The sequence below is a fragment of the Anabrus simplex genome, chromosome 1, assembly GCF_040414725.1.
Source record: "Anabrus simplex isolate iqAnaSimp1 chromosome 1, ASM4041472v1, whole genome shotgun sequence".
Classification (NCBI taxonomy): Eukaryota; Metazoa; Arthropoda; class Insecta; order Orthoptera; family Tettigoniidae; genus Anabrus; species Anabrus simplex.
Genome location: NC_090265.1, coordinates 1,365,427,386 through 1,365,449,422, shown reverse-complemented (window position 1 = coordinate 1,365,449,422; position 22,037 = coordinate 1,365,427,386). Strand labels below are relative to the sequence as shown.

General features: G+C 38.6%; 1 protein-coding gene and 1 pseudogene across 1 annotated transcript in view; both read left to right on the top strand.

Moving 5' to 3' along the window:
• LOC136859080 (uncharacterized) overlaps positions 1-22,037 on the top strand; it is a 357,013-nt gene that overhangs the window by 84,160 nt on the left and 250,816 nt on the right. The window contains exon 6 of the mRNA XM_067138671.2: positions 11,255-11,434. Coding sequence (XP_066994772.2) covers positions 11,255-11,434 — 180 coding nt within the window. The remainder of the gene's footprint in view (positions 1-11,254; positions 11,435-22,037) is intronic.
• Positions 16,367-17,591, top strand: LOC136858846 (uncharacterized; annotated as a pseudogene).

The following is a 22,037-nucleotide window of genomic DNA, read 5'->3' as shown; positions in this document are numbered from 1 at the left end:
CCTAGAGACAGTGATTCAGATCACATACTAGTGAGGATCAAGTTCCAAGAAAGACAGGCAATTAAACCCAGGGACAGAGCTGAGCAGAGCAAGGTCTATAATGTAGAGCTGTTAACTTCAGAGAGAAATGAGTGTGAGGGGGATGAGAATGAAGACGATGTGGGTTCACCATCGGTTGAAGAAATAAGTGAAATTATAAAACAATTGAAGTACAGTACAGCCCCAGGGAATGCTTAAGGATGAGACTGATAGACTGATTGTTGAGAAAGAACGAATTCTGGAAAGATGGGCAAAACATTTTGAAACATTACTTTCTGTCAGACCAATAAATGAACAAAAAGAAGGATCAGGTAGTATGGAAACTTCAGAGAGAAATGAGTGTGAGGGGGATGAGAATGAAGACGATGTGGGTTCACCATCGGTTGAAGAAATAAGTGAAATTATAAAACAATTGAAGTACAGTACAGCCCCAGGGAATGACCTCATAACTGCAGAAATGGTAAAACTGGAGAAGTGTTGGTGAGGAGAATACACGAGATAATTAAAAAGGTATGGGAAACAGGTAAAATGCCAGAGAACTGGACACTAGCAAATATATGTATGCCCTATACATAAGAAGGGGTCACGCATGCAATGCAAGAATTATCGAGGTATATCCTTACCGAGTACAGTGTACAAAATCCTCTCTACAGCTATAACAAAGAGAATTAGTAGTAGAGCAGAAAGAATTATAGGGGAGTTCCAAGCTGGTTTCAGACCTGGAAGATCGACGATGGACCATATTTTCACCATGAGAATGACTCTGGAAAAGACATATGAATACAACTTTCGACTAGGACATCTTTTTATAGATTTTAAACAAGCCTGCGACAAAGTAAAGAGATCGACATTGTGGGAAACAATGAAGGAGTTTAAATTCTCACAGAAGTTAATAAAATTGACTAAGATGACCCTGGAGAACAGCAGAAGTCAGGTAAAAGTACAGGGAAGTCGGTCAAGATCTTTCAGAACCGATGAAGGCCTAAGGCAAGGAGATCCCTTATCACTAGTGTTATTTAATATAGTGCTGGAGAAAGCTGCAAGATCAATAACTACTAATCCAGGTGATAATATTTACAATGGACTGATTCAAGTTTTGGCTTATGCAGATGGTGTGGTGATAACTGCTAGGAGTAACGAGGCACTTACAACTGTCTCAAGGGAGCTGAAAGATGCAGCTGGATCTTTGGGTTTAGAGATAAGTGAGGCTAAATCTAAATAGCCTATATGGTAACGAAGAGAAGTGGAAGGAACACCGAAAAACTCCAAGTGGATGATTACACCTTTGAAGCAGTATATCTAGGCTCAGTAATAACATCAGAAAATAAAGTTGAGACAGATATTGTAAATCGTATTAATGCTGCCAAAAGATCCTACAGAGCACTGTATCCTCTTCTGAGAAGTAAAAAGTTTAAAACTGTCTCTCTACGAAACAATAATTAAACCAGTACTTATGCATGGGAGTGAGGCATGGGTATTGACTGAGGCCACAGAGAGAATATTAAATGTGTGGGAAAGTAAAGTACTGAGTAAGATATTTGGATTGGTGAAGGAGGGAGATTTATGGAGAATCAGAACAAATTAAAAATAAGATTATTGTATAAGGAGCTGGACTTGGTGACCTCAGTCAAAATGAGAGTAAACTGGATGGCTGGGGCATGTGCAACGGATGGAGGAGGGAAGACTTCCATGGAAGGCACTGACAGGGCACCCTGGGGGCAGAAGGAGAGGTCGGCTCCGGATGAAATGGCTGGAGGATGTGGAGACTGATCTGAGGACCGTTGGAGTCAGGAGGTGGCGTAGGCATGCTGAAGATCGGGACGACTGGAGAGCTGTGGTCAAGGAGGCCAAGGTCTTCAAAGGACCGTAGTGCCATGGAGTAAGTAAAGTCATCTCCGTACAAGCCATGAAGGCCATTGGAAGGGTGAAAGGTAAAGGCTTCCGCTATCCATAACTTTGGCACTTGGTGGGGTAGAGTGATTAGTTCTATATTCAGATTGAGCACTGGAACTTGCTCACTGACTTGAAGCTTGCTGACCCCAAGTTCTTCCAGCCAGGTGACACCGAGTTATTAATAGGCGCAGAACATTTATTTTCATTATTGAAACTTGGTTGCAGAAATAAACCACCAGATTATCCTATTCTTAAAGACACTGAACTAGGATGGATTGTTGCTGGACACTACCACCAGAGGGAAGAAAAATGTCTTACTCTAATCACATGTTTTTTGAAGTCACAGGACATGTTAAGACACCCAGCTACAGCAGTTCTGGGAAATAGAAGAGCTTACATCCCCAGTCATGACAAGAGATTCTTTTTTTTTTTTTTTTTTTTTTTTTTTTTTTGCAAGTTGCTTTACGTCGCACCGACACAGATAGGTCTTATGGCGACGATGGGACAGGAAAGGGCTTGAAGTGGGAAGGAAGTGGCCGTGGCCTCCTTTAAGGTACAGCCTCAGCATTTGCCTGGTGTGAAAATGGGAAACCACAGAAAACCATCTTCAGGGCTGCCGACGGTGCGGCTCCAACCCACTATCTCCCAAATACTGGATACTGGCCACACTTAAGCGACTGCAGCTATCGAGCTCGGTACATGACAAGAGAAGAGAGCCACAGAAAGGCACTTTACAGAGAATACCTCTAGGGATTCTACAGGTAGATTCATAGTTCGCTTACCCCTCAAGCAGAAACCTGAGGTTCTGGGAAACTCCTTCAATCATGGCAAGTCAAGACTAACTCAACTAGAACTGCGTTTCAGTAGGCAGCCCTCACTTAAGCATGAGTACTAACTTTCTTCATGAGTAAGAGGCCATGGGACAAATGGTTAAGGTCAGGGAATGAAGGTGGAAGCTATTATCTACCCCATCATCCAGTTTTTAAGCTTAGTAGCTCACCTACAAAACTGAGGGTTATATTTGTTACATCTGCTAAAATATCTAACAATATTTCATTGAATGATATAGTAATGGTTGGAACGACAATACAAGAGGATCTTTACTCTGTTATTCTAAGTTTTAGAATGCATACCTTTGCCTTCACTGCAGATATTGCTTGAAATGTATCGGCAAGTCATGGTTCATGCAGATGATAGGAACATTCAGTGGATTATCTGGAGGGAATCAAATTAAATTTATTCCTTTCAGAATAGCATTAAATCATGATAAACACACATGGTACATCTTTCTTTCACCATGCAGTTAGGTGGCACACAGGCTGACCAGGCTGATGCTAGAATAACGATGATACTCCATAATTTTTAATGTCTTTATGAAACCAAGCCCAACATTCAGCTTGCAAAACTTTGAAGAAATGTTCCCCCTCGACATTAGTCCAATGTAATAGGAACCACAGCCGTCAGCAAAAGTGCTGAACATATTTTTTATGACTTGTTTTCAGGTAATTGATTGATAATTGTATTGTATTTTAACAAACACTAACCTATACTTCATGTGTTACTACATACAATATTAAGATTTTTCAACTATAGTCCATTAACGACAGATCTCAATTTAACACCACAGTGTATTTTTATACATGTAAAATGTGTTATGGATGTTTTTTTGACTAGACTCTATTGGTGTAGAGGAGGTGACTAATACTAAAGAAGTATTAAAATTTACATATGATAACAATAACATTTACAGTAAGATACAAAAGTTGAAAACTCGAAAAGCAGCTGGAATTGATAAGGTTTTGGGAGATATACTAAAGACAAGGGGTTGGGATATAGTACCATATCTGAAGTACTTATTTAATTATTGTTTGGTCGGAGGAGCTATACCAGATGAATGAAGAGTTGCTATAGTAGCCCCTGTGTATAAAGGAAAGGGTGATAGACATAAAGCTGAAAATTACAGGCCAGTAAGTTTGACATGCATTGTATGTAAGCTTTGGGAAGGCATTCTTTCTGATTATATTAGACATGTTTGTGAAATTAATAACTGGTTCGATAGAAGGCAGTTCGGGTTTAGGAAAGATTATTCCACTGAATCTCAATTTGTAGGATTCCAGCAAGATATAGCAGATATCTTGGATTCAGGAGGTCAAATGGACTGTATTGCGACTGACCTGCCTAAAGCATTTGATAGGGTGGATCATGGGAGGCGACTGGCAAAAATGAGTGCAATTGGACTACAGATAGGGAATCTGCCACCTGGGTGACTGCCCTAAACGCAGATTCGATTCGAGAAGAGCACTGAGGTTGGTAAGGAACGAGTTAATTACGCGGTATTGACTGTGTAGTTGTAAATTTATCTATCGGGCGATCCAAGCACTACCATTCTAGATGCACCGAGCTCGATAGTTGCAGTTGCTTAAGTGCGGTCAGTATCCACTATTTGCTAGATAGTGGGTTTGAACCCCAATGTCAGCAGCCCTGAAAGTGGCTTTCCGTGGTTTCCCATTTTCATACCAGGAAAATACTGGGGCTGTAACTTAATTAAGGCACGGCCACTTCCTTCCCACTCCTAGCCTTTTCCTGCCCCATCATCGCCATAAGACCTATCTGTGTCGGTGCAAGCAACTTGTACAAAAAAAACTAGACACATGCATAATAACGTGATAAATTTTGATCAGAGCACATAGAAAGGACCAGATACCTAGAATATTCAGTGTCTCTCAAAGTTTAAATATATCTTGTTCTCTTTCCCTACAATTTTCAAATGTAATGCTGTTATATCCGAAAGGACAGGGCAATTAGAAATGTATTATTTCCCAGCAAAGTTAGAAAACCCTTAATCTCATGGAATAGCTCTTACAACGGTACAGCTAACTCTCAGCTTTCTTCTTCTTCCTCCTCTGATTCATAGCATGGCCTTCATTGTGCAGAATCTCATCAACAATATACCTGGTTAAAAAAAGAGAAATATTGTTATGCATACATGAAATTAAACAACATTAGCCTACCTAAAGTTATGCTTAGATGCTACTGTACCTCTTTAAGTGACTTTGATTCATATGACACATCTTTTGTAGCACATCTTTTGTTGAGTTTTGTGGTGGAGCCACCCCAATTCTGCCTCACAATGACTATAAATTAAAGGAAAAATAAAAATAAAATTCTGTAACAACATTATAAATATAATTCAGTAGTAGAAAATATTCATTCTATTATAATAACCACTAATTGATCCTTCCTCCATTTCATTGTCGGTTGATGCTCCACAAGCTTACAGGGATATGCTACATTATCCATCACAATACACAGGGTCCTATATTTCTTAATCCTATGATTGTGTTTCTACCCATATCTGAGATTTCTCACTGTTCAAAGCACCATGATAATCTTGACTTCTCTTCAAATTTGTGGTAAATATCTAATCAGCACCTGTAAGAATTTTGAGTTTTAGCATGAAGTTATTTCTTCTTTTCCCTAAAAATATGAAACTACCTTCTATAAGAATCAACATCCATATCATCTGATGGCCAAGCAGGCATCAATTTTTGGTAATGAGACAAAGTCTCTCATAGTGCATTGGCACTGCCGGTGGCTACAATTAGCCTACGCATTGGCCGCCACGGTATGCACTACTAGCCATGCGTCTTGGTAGGTGTGCTAGGTACCAACTGATGACCTCAGCCTAGCACACGGGGGCGAAACGCTGGCAACCAGGAATCAGTTAGCTGGAAAATTTATAATGTCCAATAACGGACCATTTATATTGGTATGTTCAGCTGCGTCGCGATTTCTCACATTTTAATGCGCCGGTTCTGTCTAATGATCGCATTCACACTGTTGACCTTTGCACAGGTCCTGGACGTTGCGGGCCTGCCTTCGCGATGGTTGTCTGTGATATCCGTGCGTCCGGCTTCGAATTGCTGACATCACTTTACGATACCTTGCCGAGAAATGCCCCGCTCCCCATACACAGCACTAATTTCACGATTAATGTCCATGCAATTCTTCCTTTTGGCCCATAGGAATCGGATTGTCGCACGCACCTTATATTTGGAGTGAACGTCCTGTTGACGCGCCATTGCATTTGGCCGCTATTCACACAATACTAGACAAGATACTACAGCGACCTGCCTAACAGACGTGTGGGCAGTGTCTGTCCCTTTCTCTGCTGTGCCCACGTTTGTGACACACAGCGTGCTGCTGCGGCGTGTTAGTGCAACTAACCTTTTGATCCACCTACGTACATGTAGCCGACCTGGACTCGTGAATAGGTGCCTTTCTTCAACTTACTCCTCCTGTTGTTGATACATTTTCTAGTATACAAGAAGCTACACAGGCAGAAGGTGTATGTTACAAAAACTGGGTGACATGTTTCGGAAGAACCAAAGAAAATCTGTTGTTCAGGTTAGCTGATCAATATGTAAAAAGAAGAAAAAAATTAAATAACATTAACCCCACCCCAGCCAGTAGCCCCCTTCCCTGCTTTAACAACAGTCAAGGTCAGGCGTTCATTCCCCTCCCTTATCCACTAGGGCCTCCAGTCACTTCAGGCTTATTTCAACATCTGCTGTTAGTTTGTGTGTAGCTGGATAGCAAGAAGGGATTTACTACTTGGGTACATTTACGTAAGTTTGGTTACATTATTCCATACAATAGTATCCAGTATCAGGTTTTGAATTCATCATTCTAATAAGATTTTCTTCTTATTTTAGAAAAATAAAATCAGGCACTCATTTTAAGGGCACAGTGGATTTGTATAATCCGCTCTGTTTATATTTAGACAAGAACCATATTAGGAAGAGTTTGTTCTATAAAGCTACATTTCATGGGGCAACTCATTCTAAATATGTCTTATGAGGTGGAAAGCCCATAACTTAGTGGTGGATAAGAACTTCTGAGCAGTATTTTTAACAGCAAGCAAGACCATAGATGTTAACCGTTTTATGTTTGATTTCATCCAAAAGATCAACAGTGGTTTTTAATACAAATTTTTAAAGTACTTCCTCAACATTAAGGACAAACATAACTATTAATGCTATTTAGACAAGCATTATTAAGGAAACATTTTAGTGGGTGCGTGTTATAAAATGTTTTTAACTGTTTGTGCTTTTAGTGTAGGTTAATAGATCTTAGAATATGAGGAATTTTGTTTTATGATGTCAAGTTCGCTGATGAAGAGAGTGGTTTGTATCTTGAAACATGTATGAATAATTGTGTAAACTAACTAGTTTTATAATAAATATTGACAGGGCGAACCCAATAACTACCCGTGGCATTTTACATGAGCTTAGTCAGTATGGATCAAGGAGAACCAAAAATGGTGAAATTTGTTGGTAAAGAATTCCAACAGCCATATCTCACCACTGAATAAAATAGTAGGTGCAAGGCTACTACAGATCATACAGACACATCACAATAACTCGCTTAAGATTTTAGGTCATTGTTTGTAACCAGTTTCTACATGGATTATTTGACACCATCAGCACCATTAAAATGTTTTTCCAACCTTTCATTTGTCTACCTTAGACTGCACACAGCAAGTGTCTGCATCTATAATGGAACCTTCATCATCTTTCATGGAGAGTCAAATAGTGTTACATAGTCTTTATGAATGAATCCAACTTGTATCTGCAGCATGGTGATGGTTTCATTGTGTAGTGGTACAGTAGCAGCAGCAGCTTAGCATTGTTCCTTATTTTCAAGGCCTTCCTAGCATATTAACCAGCAGAAAATTGTGCGTCCATGTGTGACACACGGTATTTAGCAATTGTAGGAGAACCACCATGTTCCGCTTCTCTCTTGGATTGTGCATTCACAGGACCTGTCGCCTATTGAATGTACCTTTTACATGATCACACGACAACTGGCTCTTGGACAATTTTTGACATGATGAAACCATATAGATCAGCAACCTCCATATATATATCTGCCAACTTTTATGGTTTTTCCTTAAAATTTACGGAAATTGCAGCATTTTACGGTTTTACGGATGGACAGTGTCGTTTTACGACTTCTCAGACAAAAATTTGAAACGCTAACATTTGATAATCTCCCCACTTCCGTACAATCGATTGTTTGCGTGGGTCGAAGCATGCTCGGTCTTGGCAAGACTGACTACAATATATCGTAGTCTGTCTTGTTTGAAGGCAAGTCCACGATAGTCAGTAACTCATTTCTTTGATATGATTGTTATTTTTAATCGTGTGATGTTCGTGTCGTTGTTAGAATTGAATTTAAAGGCGGGATAACACTAATTCCATGTGAATCTTAGGTGTCGACAGGCTCTGCTCCGCAAATTCTTTGTTCGCTCCGTTCGTTGGATTGTGAAGTGAAACGTCTGATAGTTACAGGCTGCTCTTTCCCTTTTCTTAATCATTTTTTACAAACTATTATGATGCCCCATTTGTTTGTGATTTAACCTACCGGTATATTGTTTGACCACGTGATTGTTGTTCTTTGGTGGCTTTTTGAGGTTATGACATATTTTAATGAGGGATTCGAGGTTTTGTGTTATAACTTCATGGTTTCCTGTATTCCTTGGACTAATTGCACTCTTTCCAATGACTGGGTATACCGCTATTAGCGAAGCCCCTTAAATTACAAAGAATAATAATAATTACATTCGTTCCACGTATGTATGTTTTTTACCATGTGCACACTCTTCATTCACGAGGTGGCCTCGTGTTCATTTAATCTTGTAAGGCTTTGTGTGCTTTGCCATATTTTAAGTGTTTGACTGCCTTGAGTGTTTGTTATAATTTTATGTGACATTCAGTGAGCCAGGTTCCTTTCGATGTTTGAATGGATATAGAGACATTTTTTCTCGGACATTTTCATACGCTATATTTCTATTATAGGTTATCATGAATAAATCCAACAAGAAACATTTAAAGAATCATATTCTGTTGATTTTCTGTGCATACTAAAATCAAGAAAGGGAGAAAAATTGCCTTTTGTACGGTATGTGGGTGTGATATGAATATTGCACATGGTGGAAGAAACGATTTAAGTAATCATGTGAAGTGCGCTAAACACGTAAGTTACGTTAAATCGAAGGATGACAACAAGAAAATCAACACCTCTTTTGCAAAGCCTGGAAACGTTGACAGTGACGTAATTAGGGCTGAGTGTCTGTTTACTTCCTTTTTGTTTGAACACAATGTGCCTTTAAATGCGGCTGATCATGCTGCTGCTTTATTTAAGAAGAGAAGAACCGGGCGAGTTGGCCGTGCGCGTAGAGGCGCGCGGCTGTGAGCTTTCATCCGGGAGATAGTAGGTTCGAATCCCACTATCGGCAGCCCTGAAGATGGTTTTCCGTGGTTTCCCATTTTCGCAACAGGAAAATGCTGGGGCTGTACCTTAATTAAGGCCACGGCCGCTTCCTTCCAACTCCTAGGCCTTTCCTATCCCATCGTCGCCATAAGACCTATCTGTGTCGGTGCGACGTAAAGCACATAGCAAAAAAAAAATATTTAAAAAGATGTTTCCCACATCAGAAGTTGCAAAGAAATACAGTTGTGGTCGCACAAAAACGGCATGCATTGTAAATGAAATGGCAAAAAATGCATCATCTGAAGTTGTTAAGTGCCTTCAGAATGGATCATTTTCTTTGGCAACAGATGGAAGCAATGATACGAATGCCAAGTTGTATCCTATTGTTGTTGAATTCTACGATATTCCGAGGGAAAAAGTAGTTAGCACTGTGCTATCCATACCAGCGTTAGAGGGGGGACTCTACAGGGCGAAACATAGGTAACCTGATGTTATCACAGCTGAATTCTCATAACATACCAATTGAAAACTGTGTGGCTTTCTGCTCTGACAATGCTCCTGTAATGATAAGACACAAAAATGGGGTTTCAGCAGTTCTGAAGGAAGCTCAACCAGGTATTGCCATCATAGGTTGCATTTGCCACCTGATTAATCTTCTTGATTATTATTTTCATCTACAAATCATTGGCCTATGATGTTAGTAGATGTGATTTGCAGTGTGTATTATATTTTTTCTTGCCTGTGTTACGTTAAACAAGTTTTATTGTGTAAAGCCTTTTTTCGATTATCACGTATCTGCTTAATTTATCAAGGATGTCCTGTTATGTATGCTCCAAACTAATATTCACCACGCCTGCTGCTGTTTAACATGGATTTCTTCTTGATTGTTATTTTCATCTACAAATCATTGGCCTATGATTTAAGTAGATTTGATTTCATTGACATTCTGTTTAAAGTATGAATTATTGCATTTTGTAGCCCAGAAGTATTAATATTTTCATCAAGCCGGGGTATATACAAAGTATGTTACAAGTGTTATTATTTTTTATCCACCTATTCAATACAAAGAGATATTTTTAGAAATTAAATATTATTATAAAATGTTAAGGGCCATGTTTCGCCCATATTAAGGGCATCATCAGCCTCAAACTCAAACCTGTATGGTGAAAAATCAGGATCCTGATTGCTCTTACAAGTCATAAAAGAGGGTATCATTGTAGGTGTGTGTCCAAACATACAAATTATTAGAATGTCCTTGGCTAAAATTGCAGTATCAAGCTGCATGTCAAAAGTTCACACGATTATACTTTCCGGAGCGTTGAAAAACTTGTTGGGGGTAGAGCAATAAACAGCTCAGTCTTTATAATGAAACAGAAATGTGCCTCCTTGAATACTCCTGTTAGAGGATAAGAAAAAGCAAAGCTGATAGACTATTACAGATGCCAATTTCGTATGTTGTGATAAGACAACAGCCCTCTTAAGTGGCTGTTCAGCTGCCTACAGTCTTATTTAACTGGCTGAAGGAGTGAAAGTCAAATGTGTTATGATAAGATAACAGTCTTCCTTAAGTAATTGTGGGAGCAAGAAAAAAGCATTCGGGTGTCTATAGATGTATTTATCTTGTTTGAAGGAGCGAAAGTCGAAGGTTTATCGACGCTGATAGAGCTCTTTGATGTGAAGTCCTTTCGTCTGTAAAGATGTGATTCAGTTATGGAAAGGTATGTCAGGGTATGTCGAAAATCCTTAGATTATTTTTCGTCGCGCGTGAGTTTTACTGATAGCCCTTTTCAAAAGTTGGCAGGTATGTATATCCAAGATCTTTTCCTCATTATGCTGCAGACTGTAGCTGTCGTTATTACCACACAGGGTGCTCCACAAATTTATGTGCGTATGTACTGCATGTAATGTATGTATATATGTATGTATGTATGTATGTATGTATGTATGTATGTCTGATGTCTGTCATAGTGTTGCAAATTTAATGACCAACAGTATATATTTTTCTGTAATAAACTGTTTACAAATGCCTTTTTTTGTTCTGTTACAGTCTGCTCTCTACAAGAAACCAACATTCTTCAAGCCCAGCAATCCTATTGTTGGTGCATGGAGGAGACAGATTGCTCGAGAAGGAAAGGCTGCATGCCGTAACCATGCTTGCAAATTTAAAGGCTTGTCATTAGAGGACATGACAGCCCATTTTTCTGTGTGTAAACATAATCCGAAGAAGGTGAGATGAGATTGTTTTTATTCTAGAAATGTCATATTTATCAGTTTTGACTATTTGATAGTTCAACATTTTCTGTCATTCAGTACTGTATGAATGTAAATTCATTCAACATTACTCTTTAAAGTAGAGATTCTTTGACTTGTGTCATAAGATATTTACTTGAACCCCCAGTCTCCATGCCAGAGGAATTAACCATATGCAGTTAAAATCTCCTGGCTAGGTTGGGAATTGAAGGTCACAGCACTGACCATTCAGCCAAGGAGCCATATAAGATCTTATGAAGAGTAAACCATAAAAATATGTAAAAATTATTAAAAATGAATTTTTTAAAATGCTTAAAATAACAGAATGGCCCTGGACCAAATGATGTGATAATACTTCACCATTGTAACTTAAACATGGTATATAATTTTAAGGAACATTCTTCTTGTTCAGTGTTTGTTCTACGGGGTGATATGATCCGCAATGTGGCTCCAGTGTCTGCTTTTCATTGGTTGTGGGTCATGTTGTATTTTTACTCTCTCAATGTTATGTGGTGTATCAACATATCATTGATCCATGTACCCTTCACAGGGTGTGGTGGCATGTCATGTGTGATTGCAGAGTCTTTGCCATGCTCTTCTATTCTGTCCAAGATACATGGCTTGATGTAGAGGCCTCCTAACCAGCTCCTTCATCTGGTCAATCTACCTTGCTGGAGCTCTTCCTTGTTCCTAGCACTTTGCCATCTATAATCAGCTCTTCTATAGCTCCTGTCATTGATGTGTGGCCAGAGTATCTTAAATAGGCCTGGCTAATCTTATTCATGAGACTGTCCTTGATTTGAACTAATTTAAGTCAGAAACGCTCGTCCAGTGTTCGATCCAAGATACTCTTAGAACTTGGTAAAAGTAAACTTGTGTCCTCATCCAGAGGTGGTGCAGCTCTTTTCAGACAATTCCCCAATGGAGATGAGCATCATGTACTATTTCAACCATGTACCACTCCTGCCAGTTTTAAATTTCTGGCAGTACTGGCAGTCGAACTCGGGCCCCCTGAGGACTGCAGCTAATAACACTAACCACTACGCTACGGAGGCGGATAAAACTTGGTGGTACACCCACATTTTCATCGCTTCAATCTTCCTCTTGTCAGCCATATTAATTGTCCAGGTTTCGGCTGCATATGTGACGATGGGAAAAACCAGAGCATTGCCAGTCTGAGTTTGGTGGTGTTAGTGATGGCTCTGTCTTTTCAGTTCTTAATACCAATATAAAGGGTCCGTTATTGGACATTATAAATTTTCAGGCTAACTCATTCCTGTTGTCAGCGTTTCACCCCAGTGCTCTAATTTGGGCTCGTTAGTTGGTAACTAGACACATACCAAGATGCATGGCTAGTGCATACCATGGAGGCCACTTCATAGGCTATTTGAAGCTACCGGCAGTGCCAGCAAACTATGAGAGAGTCTCTTTTGCAAAAGTTGAAACTTTCATTAGGGAATATATATCCATATCATTTTCAGATCTTGGTCATCTTCGCTGCCACATTGCATTACCATTGCAAGGTGTCCCCTGATGTCATCCGAGCAGCCCCCATTGCTCGTTAATAGGGCAGCGAGATAAACAAATCTGCTCACCACCTCAAAGGCTCCTAGTTGTCTCAGGTGTGACAAGTTTGTTTTTTCCCTGGTCTACGATCATGACCTTTGACTTATCAACGTTGATATCCATTCCACACTCTCCGCTGAATGTTATGAACAAGTCCATGATAATCTCCATCTCTCTGGTGTTCTGTGTGCTTATACCAGCTTATAATTCGGATGTTCTTAAGATGGAGATATGCTTCTAATATGGAGAACAGATGGTGCATATAAAACAAATTGTAAAGATGTAGCTGCCTGAAGCTAATACCATCAGTCAGTAAAGAGTTAACCATGAGAAATTTAACAAGACAGAGAACAGGAACAGTCTGGTACAAGTAAGTGGAAGCAAAGAAGGAGAGTTGGCTGTACTGTACAGTCCATGTAGCTGTGAGTTTACATTTGGGTGATGATGGCCACAAACCTCACTGTCCACAGCCCACTGTATCTCAGAGTACAAGGGGGGTCCGGCAGTTCACAAAATGGCCTCCACAGTGCCAGTGCCCAGCTGCCGCTTCGACTAAACTGCACAGATAACGTAGATGCTGATTCCCATAGGGAATCAGAAATAATTGTTCCGAATGAGTAAATTTATAATACCAATATAAATGGTCCGTTATTGGACATTATAAATTTTCCAGCTAACTCATTCCTGGTTGCCAGCGTTTCGCCCCCGTGTGCTAGGCTGGGCTCATCAGTTGGTACCTAGCACACCTACCAAGACACTGGATAGTGCATACCGTGGAGGCCACTGCGTAGGCTAATTTTATTGGTATTATTGTATTGGTATTATAAACTGCACAGACCGCGTGCGGGTGCAACCTTAAGTAGGGCCACAGTTGCTACCTTCTTGGTTCTAGCCCTGTGCCATTCCACCAAAACCTCTATTAGTGTGACATAAAACCACTAGAAGAGAAAGAATGTAAACAAGTAACTGGGGTCCTGTGATTGCCACACACATCTTTTTAAATGTAAACCTTTTAAAAGAGAGATAACAGGTTAGAAAGAAAGCATATATAAGGTCTTTATTTTATAACTGTGCAGCATCACTACTTAAACTGTGGTACTGTATTGGGCCTACTGCCTGTGTACTTTCAAAAAGACAAATAAATAAATAAATAAATAAATAAATAAATAAATAAATAAATAAATAAATTGTTGCATTGGCTCTGGTCTGCTGGCTGGTGAAATGCATGCTGTATCTGCATGCTAGATGGTATCAAAGAACAGTCATAGAAAGCTGCTTATGGTGAAACTAACAAGGAGAGGCCACCAAATAGACATGATGATATTGTGGTGATATCAAGTGGCCTCCAGGAGGCCTGGTGCAGATCCAGAGATGCCAGCTACTGCAGATTTTCCATAATTCATACGGCAATACGAAAGCAGTACTGATTATTACGGATATCACTAAATTGAAATGCTCTTTATAAATTCTCTTTCGAACATGAAAAATACTTTGCGTGCAGTGGAGACTCGTTGTTAGAAAATAGTTGGTAAAGAAATGACGAGATAGCAGCATTTGTCTACAATCTCTAACTGCGAGGGTAATATTGTCTGATAAATGTCAATTACTAGTATGTGTGTTCAGAATGTCAGTTACCAGTATACATATTCAGTTCATGTTCTGTTATCTCTTATTTAGTAATGAATTGTCTGCATATATTAATACTTCTATTGCCTGCTTTTGCTGCAAATTTATGTCGTGTAGCGTATGCATGTATTTCGGTGAAGTGAGGAACAACATTGAATAGAATATCGTGTAAACATAAAAGCAATGAAACCCCACTGTTGGCAGCCCTGAAGATGGTTTTCCATGGTTTCCCCATCTCCACACCAAGCAAATTAAGTCCACGGCCACTTCTTTCCCCACTCCTAGCCCTTTCCTATCCTATAGTCACCATAAGACCTATCTGTGTTGGTGTGACGTAAAGGCAATTGTAGGGAAAAAATTGTGGCAGTAGGCTATCACTATTGTAATGGCTGCAGGGTTTTAGTAGACTTCATTATTAAAAGTAACAGACAAATATTATTTGGATAATAAATTTTATTCAGTAGAACATGGTACACTTGGAATGTTGGTAATAACTCTGTGTAGTTTGGGTCTGTGACATGAGATATAAGGGACATAATTTAAGAGTTCGAGAGTAATATTACAAGTAAAAGTAAGATCAATAAATTAATTTCCCAATGTGCTGGGATAGGTGCTCGGCATAATATTCAAATTAACCCTAGCAATACCAACGGGGCTGGGGGCTGGGAGGTCCATAAGAACTATTTCATCTATTAAGTATATGAAATAGTTTTATGACATCTTTGGGAAGCAATATAATATTGTCATAAATATGTGGAAGTTCATAAAAATCATTATTATTTTCTAATATTATAGTCTGAAGACTAATGAATACTGAAAATTTTGCTATGGGCTTCCAATGACCCCCTCCCCCTCCCTTCAATTTACACAAATTTTAACAAGGAATACTAGTAGAGTGATTGTAAAACCGGGATTGGTATGATGATGTTCTAGCAAAACGTGGGAAACTGACCTATCAACAGTCACTTCATTGTTAGTGATTTTGTTTCTAATGCTGTGATTTATGTTAGGTTGGCATGATTGTTGCAACAACGGTGTCACAGTTGATTGTTGTACTCTGTTCTTTGTACTAACTCTTTACAAAAGAATGAACCATGACAGTGAGAAGACATATTCATGAAAGTTCATTTGAGAGAGTAGTAAATGAAGTTTTACACGATTCAAAAGAATTAGATCTCATAACCAATGAAGTGGAAGATAACATAGAAGTTGGATCTGAGGAGGCGGCACGTAATTCTACTGTAAGAATTGAAAACATCGACAAGTACATTACAAAATCGGGTCAGCCACCACGACCTTCGTACCAACCATCACAAAACATTGTGAGGGAGAAGACGGGGTTCTGCCAAGAGGGGGGAAAATAAAGACTATCATGGAAGCTGCAGAATTATTATTTACTCCTCATATCATTGATCTCATAGAAGTTCATTCCAATGAAGAAGCTTCTCGTTTAGGCATAGAACCAACAGATAAAGATGAATTATTTTGCTACATTGGTTTTTTGTTAGTAATGGGCGCAAACCACAACACAAGTGTACCAATTCAAGAATTACGGTCTCTTCTCTATGTTACATGTGATAAATATCATTTTTGATCCATATTGATGATATTTGATTGAAATACAATACAGTACAATAAATCATGGTCAAATTAATAAATTAACTTATTGTTATTATTTCAATCTCTTCTCTATGGTCGACAAATATATTATGGAGCAATGAGTCAAATACGTTTCTTTGAAATAACGAGAATTATTACGTTTGATGACAAATGTGCAAGAAAAATTTGCTGCCTGACGGTAAAGTTTACACCATTGAGGGAGTTGTTTCAGAAATTCACTGTGACATATACAAAGTGTTTCATTCCTGCCCTTCTCACTACCGTGGATGAAATGTTGTCTTTGTTAGGAGGAAAAGGTCCATTCAAAGTGTTTATCAATAACAAGCCTGGGAAATACGGCATTCTCATAAGAATGTTGACTGATTCCGAGGCGAGATGTTATTAATATGGGTGTGTATGCGGGAAAGTCCAACAGATCCCAAGATCAGAGTGGGCCGGCAGAAGTAGTGAAGAGACTGGTAAAGCCCATTCAGAATTCAGGGTGCAGTGTGATTACGGACTGATACTAAACATCAGTAGACCTGGCAGAAACACTTTGGACAAACTTCCACCGTACACTTGTTGGGACACTGAGGTCAAATAGAAGACATATTCCTGAGGAGCTGAAGACAACAGTTGGACGTAGTTTGCATTCAACCCTCTTTGCTTTCACCGGTCTAGAGTCTCGGCGGCCGCCACTTACTCTTGTATCAACTCTGTTGAGAGAGAAGCCAAAAAACTATTTTTGATGCTCTCAGCACAGCACACTGGGGCTGTGGTCAGCAGTGATGAAAAGAAAAAAACAGAAATCAGTCTGAATGGTGGAGTGGTTACTGTCGATCAAATGGCAAGACATTTCAAAAAGGGGAACAAGATGATTGCCCTTGTCTCCGTTCTACATCCTCATTGCTATGGCAGCTGTAAATGCATTTACAGTATATCTTCTGAATTTTTCAGACTGGAAAGAAAAGTCAGCAAAATGTTGTAGAATTTTTCTCTCCAATTTAGGTCCTGAACTAATGAAACCTTATGTTGACAGCCAAGCCAACAATTCATATGGGCTGCGGAAACCAACCATTGCGTCAGTGGAGTCCATCCTAGAAAGAAATTTGAGATGCGTTATTCAAGCTCTGATTCCAGTACCAAATCAGCCAGTCAAATGTGTAAGGTGCAACACCTGCAGCAGTGAAGTGTCTAAGAAGATGAAGTATGATAAATTAGGGAAATCAACAGTCACATGTTCCCCATGAAACAAACAAGTGTGTGGAAAACACAGAAAGAAAACATCATTGTGTTCTAAGTGCAACATCTTTGATGACTTAGAATGGCTTTGCTCTGCTTGAAAGTGTTCAGATAAAATATTATTATTCAGTTTTATACTCTCAAAAGACACAATTACATGTGTAAATAAATAAATAAATAAATAAATAAATAAATAAATGCAGTCTGATATATATGTGCAGTGGGTTAAAGTATTCTAAACTTTTTGTAATGTTTCATATTTTAAATTATATTTTGTTCTAAGTTAACTATTTTCATTTATTATTAAAAGGAAACTTGTTTCAATTCAGTAATATTAGAAAAATATTTTATGGGCCCGCGAGGCCCCCTCGTTGGTAAAATATGTTCCAGTATAGGGTTGGTATTGCTAGGGTCAAAGTGATGTTTGAGAAAATCAGATGCCTTTTAATTTCGTTGGATGCCTATATTAAAATCGCCATCTTGATGACTGGCACATCAACATCAGTATTAAACACGCCAGTCATTAAACTTGATTCAGAATAATGCATGGATAAAGTAAAGAAACCCCACGGTTGGCAGCCCCTAAAGAAGGTTTTCCATGGTTTTCCATTTTCATACCATGCAAAATAAGGCCATGGCCTCTTCCTTCCCACTCCTAGCGCTTTCATATCCTATCATCTATCACAAGCACCAATTTCTTCCAAGTGTAGTTTCCTGCTAACAATGAAATTAATTGTTCACAACTGAGTGTGCAAGTTAACACAGAACCATTTTATAACAGAGTACGTGTGTGACATCAATATTTTTATTCTATACAACTGACTACGATGTATTCACGACAGTTAACCTCCAGCTGAGCATGTGAGTTAACACAGTGCCATCTTATAACAGAGTATGCATGTGATGTCACATATTTAGCACTTTTTTTTTTTTGCAACAGGTAGTCTCCCCTTTTATCTGTCAATTGAGACATTAAACATTGTCATAAGTTAAATACTCTCGGTGATATATGCGTTCTATCCAAACACTAAAAGCATCTTAAAATTTTTCTTTCCATGTACCCATTGTCACGGAACGTAAGTTTACGTTTTAAAAAAAAAACTAAGCAATGGAAAGCTGAGTGACTGTGGACAAATATTGATCTGAAGTAAATCAGCATTTTTGAAAGCTATAATGGGAGAGTTTGAGAGTTTTCGTGCCTATTCATCGAAAATTTCATTGAAGCACGCATTTTATGAAACAATCTCATAGTTGATACGCATTGACTTTACAGTACAGAAATATATAAATTAAAAGTCTACCTTAGTTAATACACAAATGTTGATTAGAAACACAATTAATGATGCATGTTTTGGCCCTTTTGGTCCTTCTTCAGTCATGAAAAGAATATATAGTTTATAGAAAAGATCCAGAGAAAACACCAGATTAAAAGTCTATAAAAATAGAATTGATCTTGAAGGGTCACAACTGTGTCATAATGTAAGAAATAAAACATAAACAAAATTATAAATAAGAATATATTTTTAAAAAACACTTGTTCTTGAAGTCTTGTAGAATATATCAGTCATCAGAAAATCATGTTGCAGAAAAGTTGTGAAGGTGGCAATTAGAAAAATGAAAAGAAGTACAGTAAAACCTCATTAATTCAAAGTCGTTGGGACACAAAATTGTCACCTTCATTACTTTTCTGCAACATAATATTCTGATACAAATGATATTTCTACAAGACTTCAAGAGTAATTTATATTTATATTCAAAATTTCTCCTCTTCATGAAGGTACGCGTCTTCTAGAACATGTAGGGTTAGCTTTCCGAACTTTCACTCACTTCGGTGTGTCTACAGTGTGCTTCATATTTGCTATGTTCGAGTGAAATCGTAATTATTTTGTATTCAGTGTTTTAAGGAACATCACAATATCAGGTAGCAGGCAATCTGCAGAGAAATATAATCCACGAACACTGCCGATGCTGATAGTTGGCGAAAAAGTGTGGCTCATACAATCAATTCATGCGCACTGAACAATGTTGTCAGTACCAATGAAACTGCATTTTTTTAATACCGAACCCAAACTGACTTATGGTTTTAAAGGAGAGAAGTGCCAGCTAGGAAATCATACAAGGGTAGGGGTCACTGTATTGTGTTGCAAAGTGAGAGACTTCCTTCGTCATATGAAAGATTGATAATCCATGATGTTTTAAGGGCATCGGGCACTTTCCATGCAAGTACAAGGCATATAAAAATGCAAACGGTATAGTAATCCAAGAGATTAAGCATTTGCACAGGAGAGCCAGTATAGTTTGTCTTCATCTTTGAATTGTGTTGTTTTTTCCTTTCTTTCGTTGCATGAGGTTAGGGGTCACTGTACTGTGTTTAAGTTCACAGGGAAGTGAGAGACTTTCTCCCCTCATCATAGGAAAGTTCGATAAGCCACAATGTTTTAAGGGCATCAGGTACTTTCCGTGAGAGCATAAGGCATCTAAAATGCATTTAGTACAGTAATCCTGGGGAGCCAGTATAGATTTCTCCTTGTCTTTGAATCTTTATTTTGGGCCAATGACCTAAGTGTTAGGCCCCTTTAAACAATAAGCAGAATCATTATTTCTTTCTTTTAAATTTAATTGTGCGAGGTTATGTTTGCCAGCGAGTTCTCCAAGTGCATTATTTGAATACTGTAAATGCACCTTGTTGGATGGATACATTTTGGATATAGTTATTTTTCATGTCATTTGAAAGGTTTAAACTGTGAATCAAGGTTAATTGCATGCAGTAACGGGTCTTAGAATATTTTGTGACACCACAAGGGTTGGCATTTCTGAATTACGAGTTGGCGGTTAATTCAAAATTACTTGATTCAAAGTCCGATTTTTGCATCCCAATGACTTTGAATTAATGAGGTTTTACTGTACATATTTCTATTCATGAAGCTACTGTATTGACTATGATGCAAATCCATCAGAGGATAATGTTGCTAAAAGAGAAATGCATTTTAAAAAGTCTAACAATACTCATGCGGCCTATGAATGTGATGGCTGAGGAAACAAAGGACAATATTGGAGTTACAGAAAGTCCAACTCCTGCCTCGAATGCCCACCATAAAGATTCGTTCTTCATTTCAAGACTGAAAGTGTACAACGAAACATTCGCAAACATGAAGAAAAAAATGAAAAACATTTTATGGCTTTAGGCATGAAGGAATAGAGAAGATATTGCTTCAGCATTTATTAAGTTTCTGCAATAACACAGGGACCTGAAAAACATAATTATGTGGTTAGATAACTGTTCAGCACAGAACAAGAATTTCATCCTCTATTCTGCACTCATAACTTTAATAAATACCGTTTTTCACGGCATAATCGTCGCCACCGCGTAATCGTCGCATCCTTTATTTTCAATACAAAAATCGGACTTTAAACCTTTAATTACTTAATCGTCACACGTCCAAATTTTGTTCACTAATCTGGTTAAAAGGTAAATGGAACTGCAACGTAAGTTGCACATGAATGCGCAATTTAAATACGTGTATGGTTTATGGGCAATTTGGCAACACAGTCACGTTTGCGACATGTTGCACAACATATAAATAAATAATACCGGTATAAGTACGACGCATGGCTTACCGGTAGACTATCGGCAGTTTGACAACGTGGTCGCGAGACAGTGTACTATTTATTCACCACCTACATATTATGAGTTCCCATTTGAAATATGTAAGGCTGTAAGTTATCGCTTATCGGCAACGTCGCCAGGAAATACCGGCTAGGTAGGTTGAATGGACCTTGAACCAGCCCAGATACAGGTAAAATTCCCTGACCCGGCCGTGAATTGAACCCGAGGCCTCCGTGTAAGAGGCAAGCACGCTACCCCTACACCATGGGGCCGGCTCCTGTGTTATTGCGCACGAAGTGAAATCCAAGATGATAACGCAGATTTCCACGGAATTATTCAGCCGAATTATTTACGATGTCTCAGTTGTCATCGCTAGACTCTTATCTTACTACTACGTCATAAGTGTCCGGGGATGCAATGAAAACTTTTATCCAAGCAGTCAAGATAATTATTATCCAATGCTATCAAAGTTTTATTTTATAAACTCGTCAGTAGTGTAATGTAAAATCATCAATAACTGGGAAGAAATATTAACCTAATTACCGTATGTTTAAAAGAAATTGAAAAAAATGAATGTTTGTTACTGACGTCTCGGAATACAGTCAACTATACAGTAGATCTACACCGCGCTAGCTAGAGCTCCGGTTTGCGAGCTTTGCGCAAGCGCAGTAGTGTGTCGCAACCAACGAGCTAAACTGATAAATTGTTGCATGCTTCCTTGCTGCCTGACAGTATTGGCTGCTCTGGAATGGACAGATCACAGATGCATTTATTTGTTTCAGATTTACGTGATTACTGTAGACATGTGTGCGTGAGAATTTAAGTTTTTAATTTGTGTTTTGGGTGTTTGCAGAAATAATTTGTTTTAATAGTGAACAATTACGGAAAGTCATTTATATCGCAAAACATTAACGTGTGAAGCATTTATAAGCGATTATGG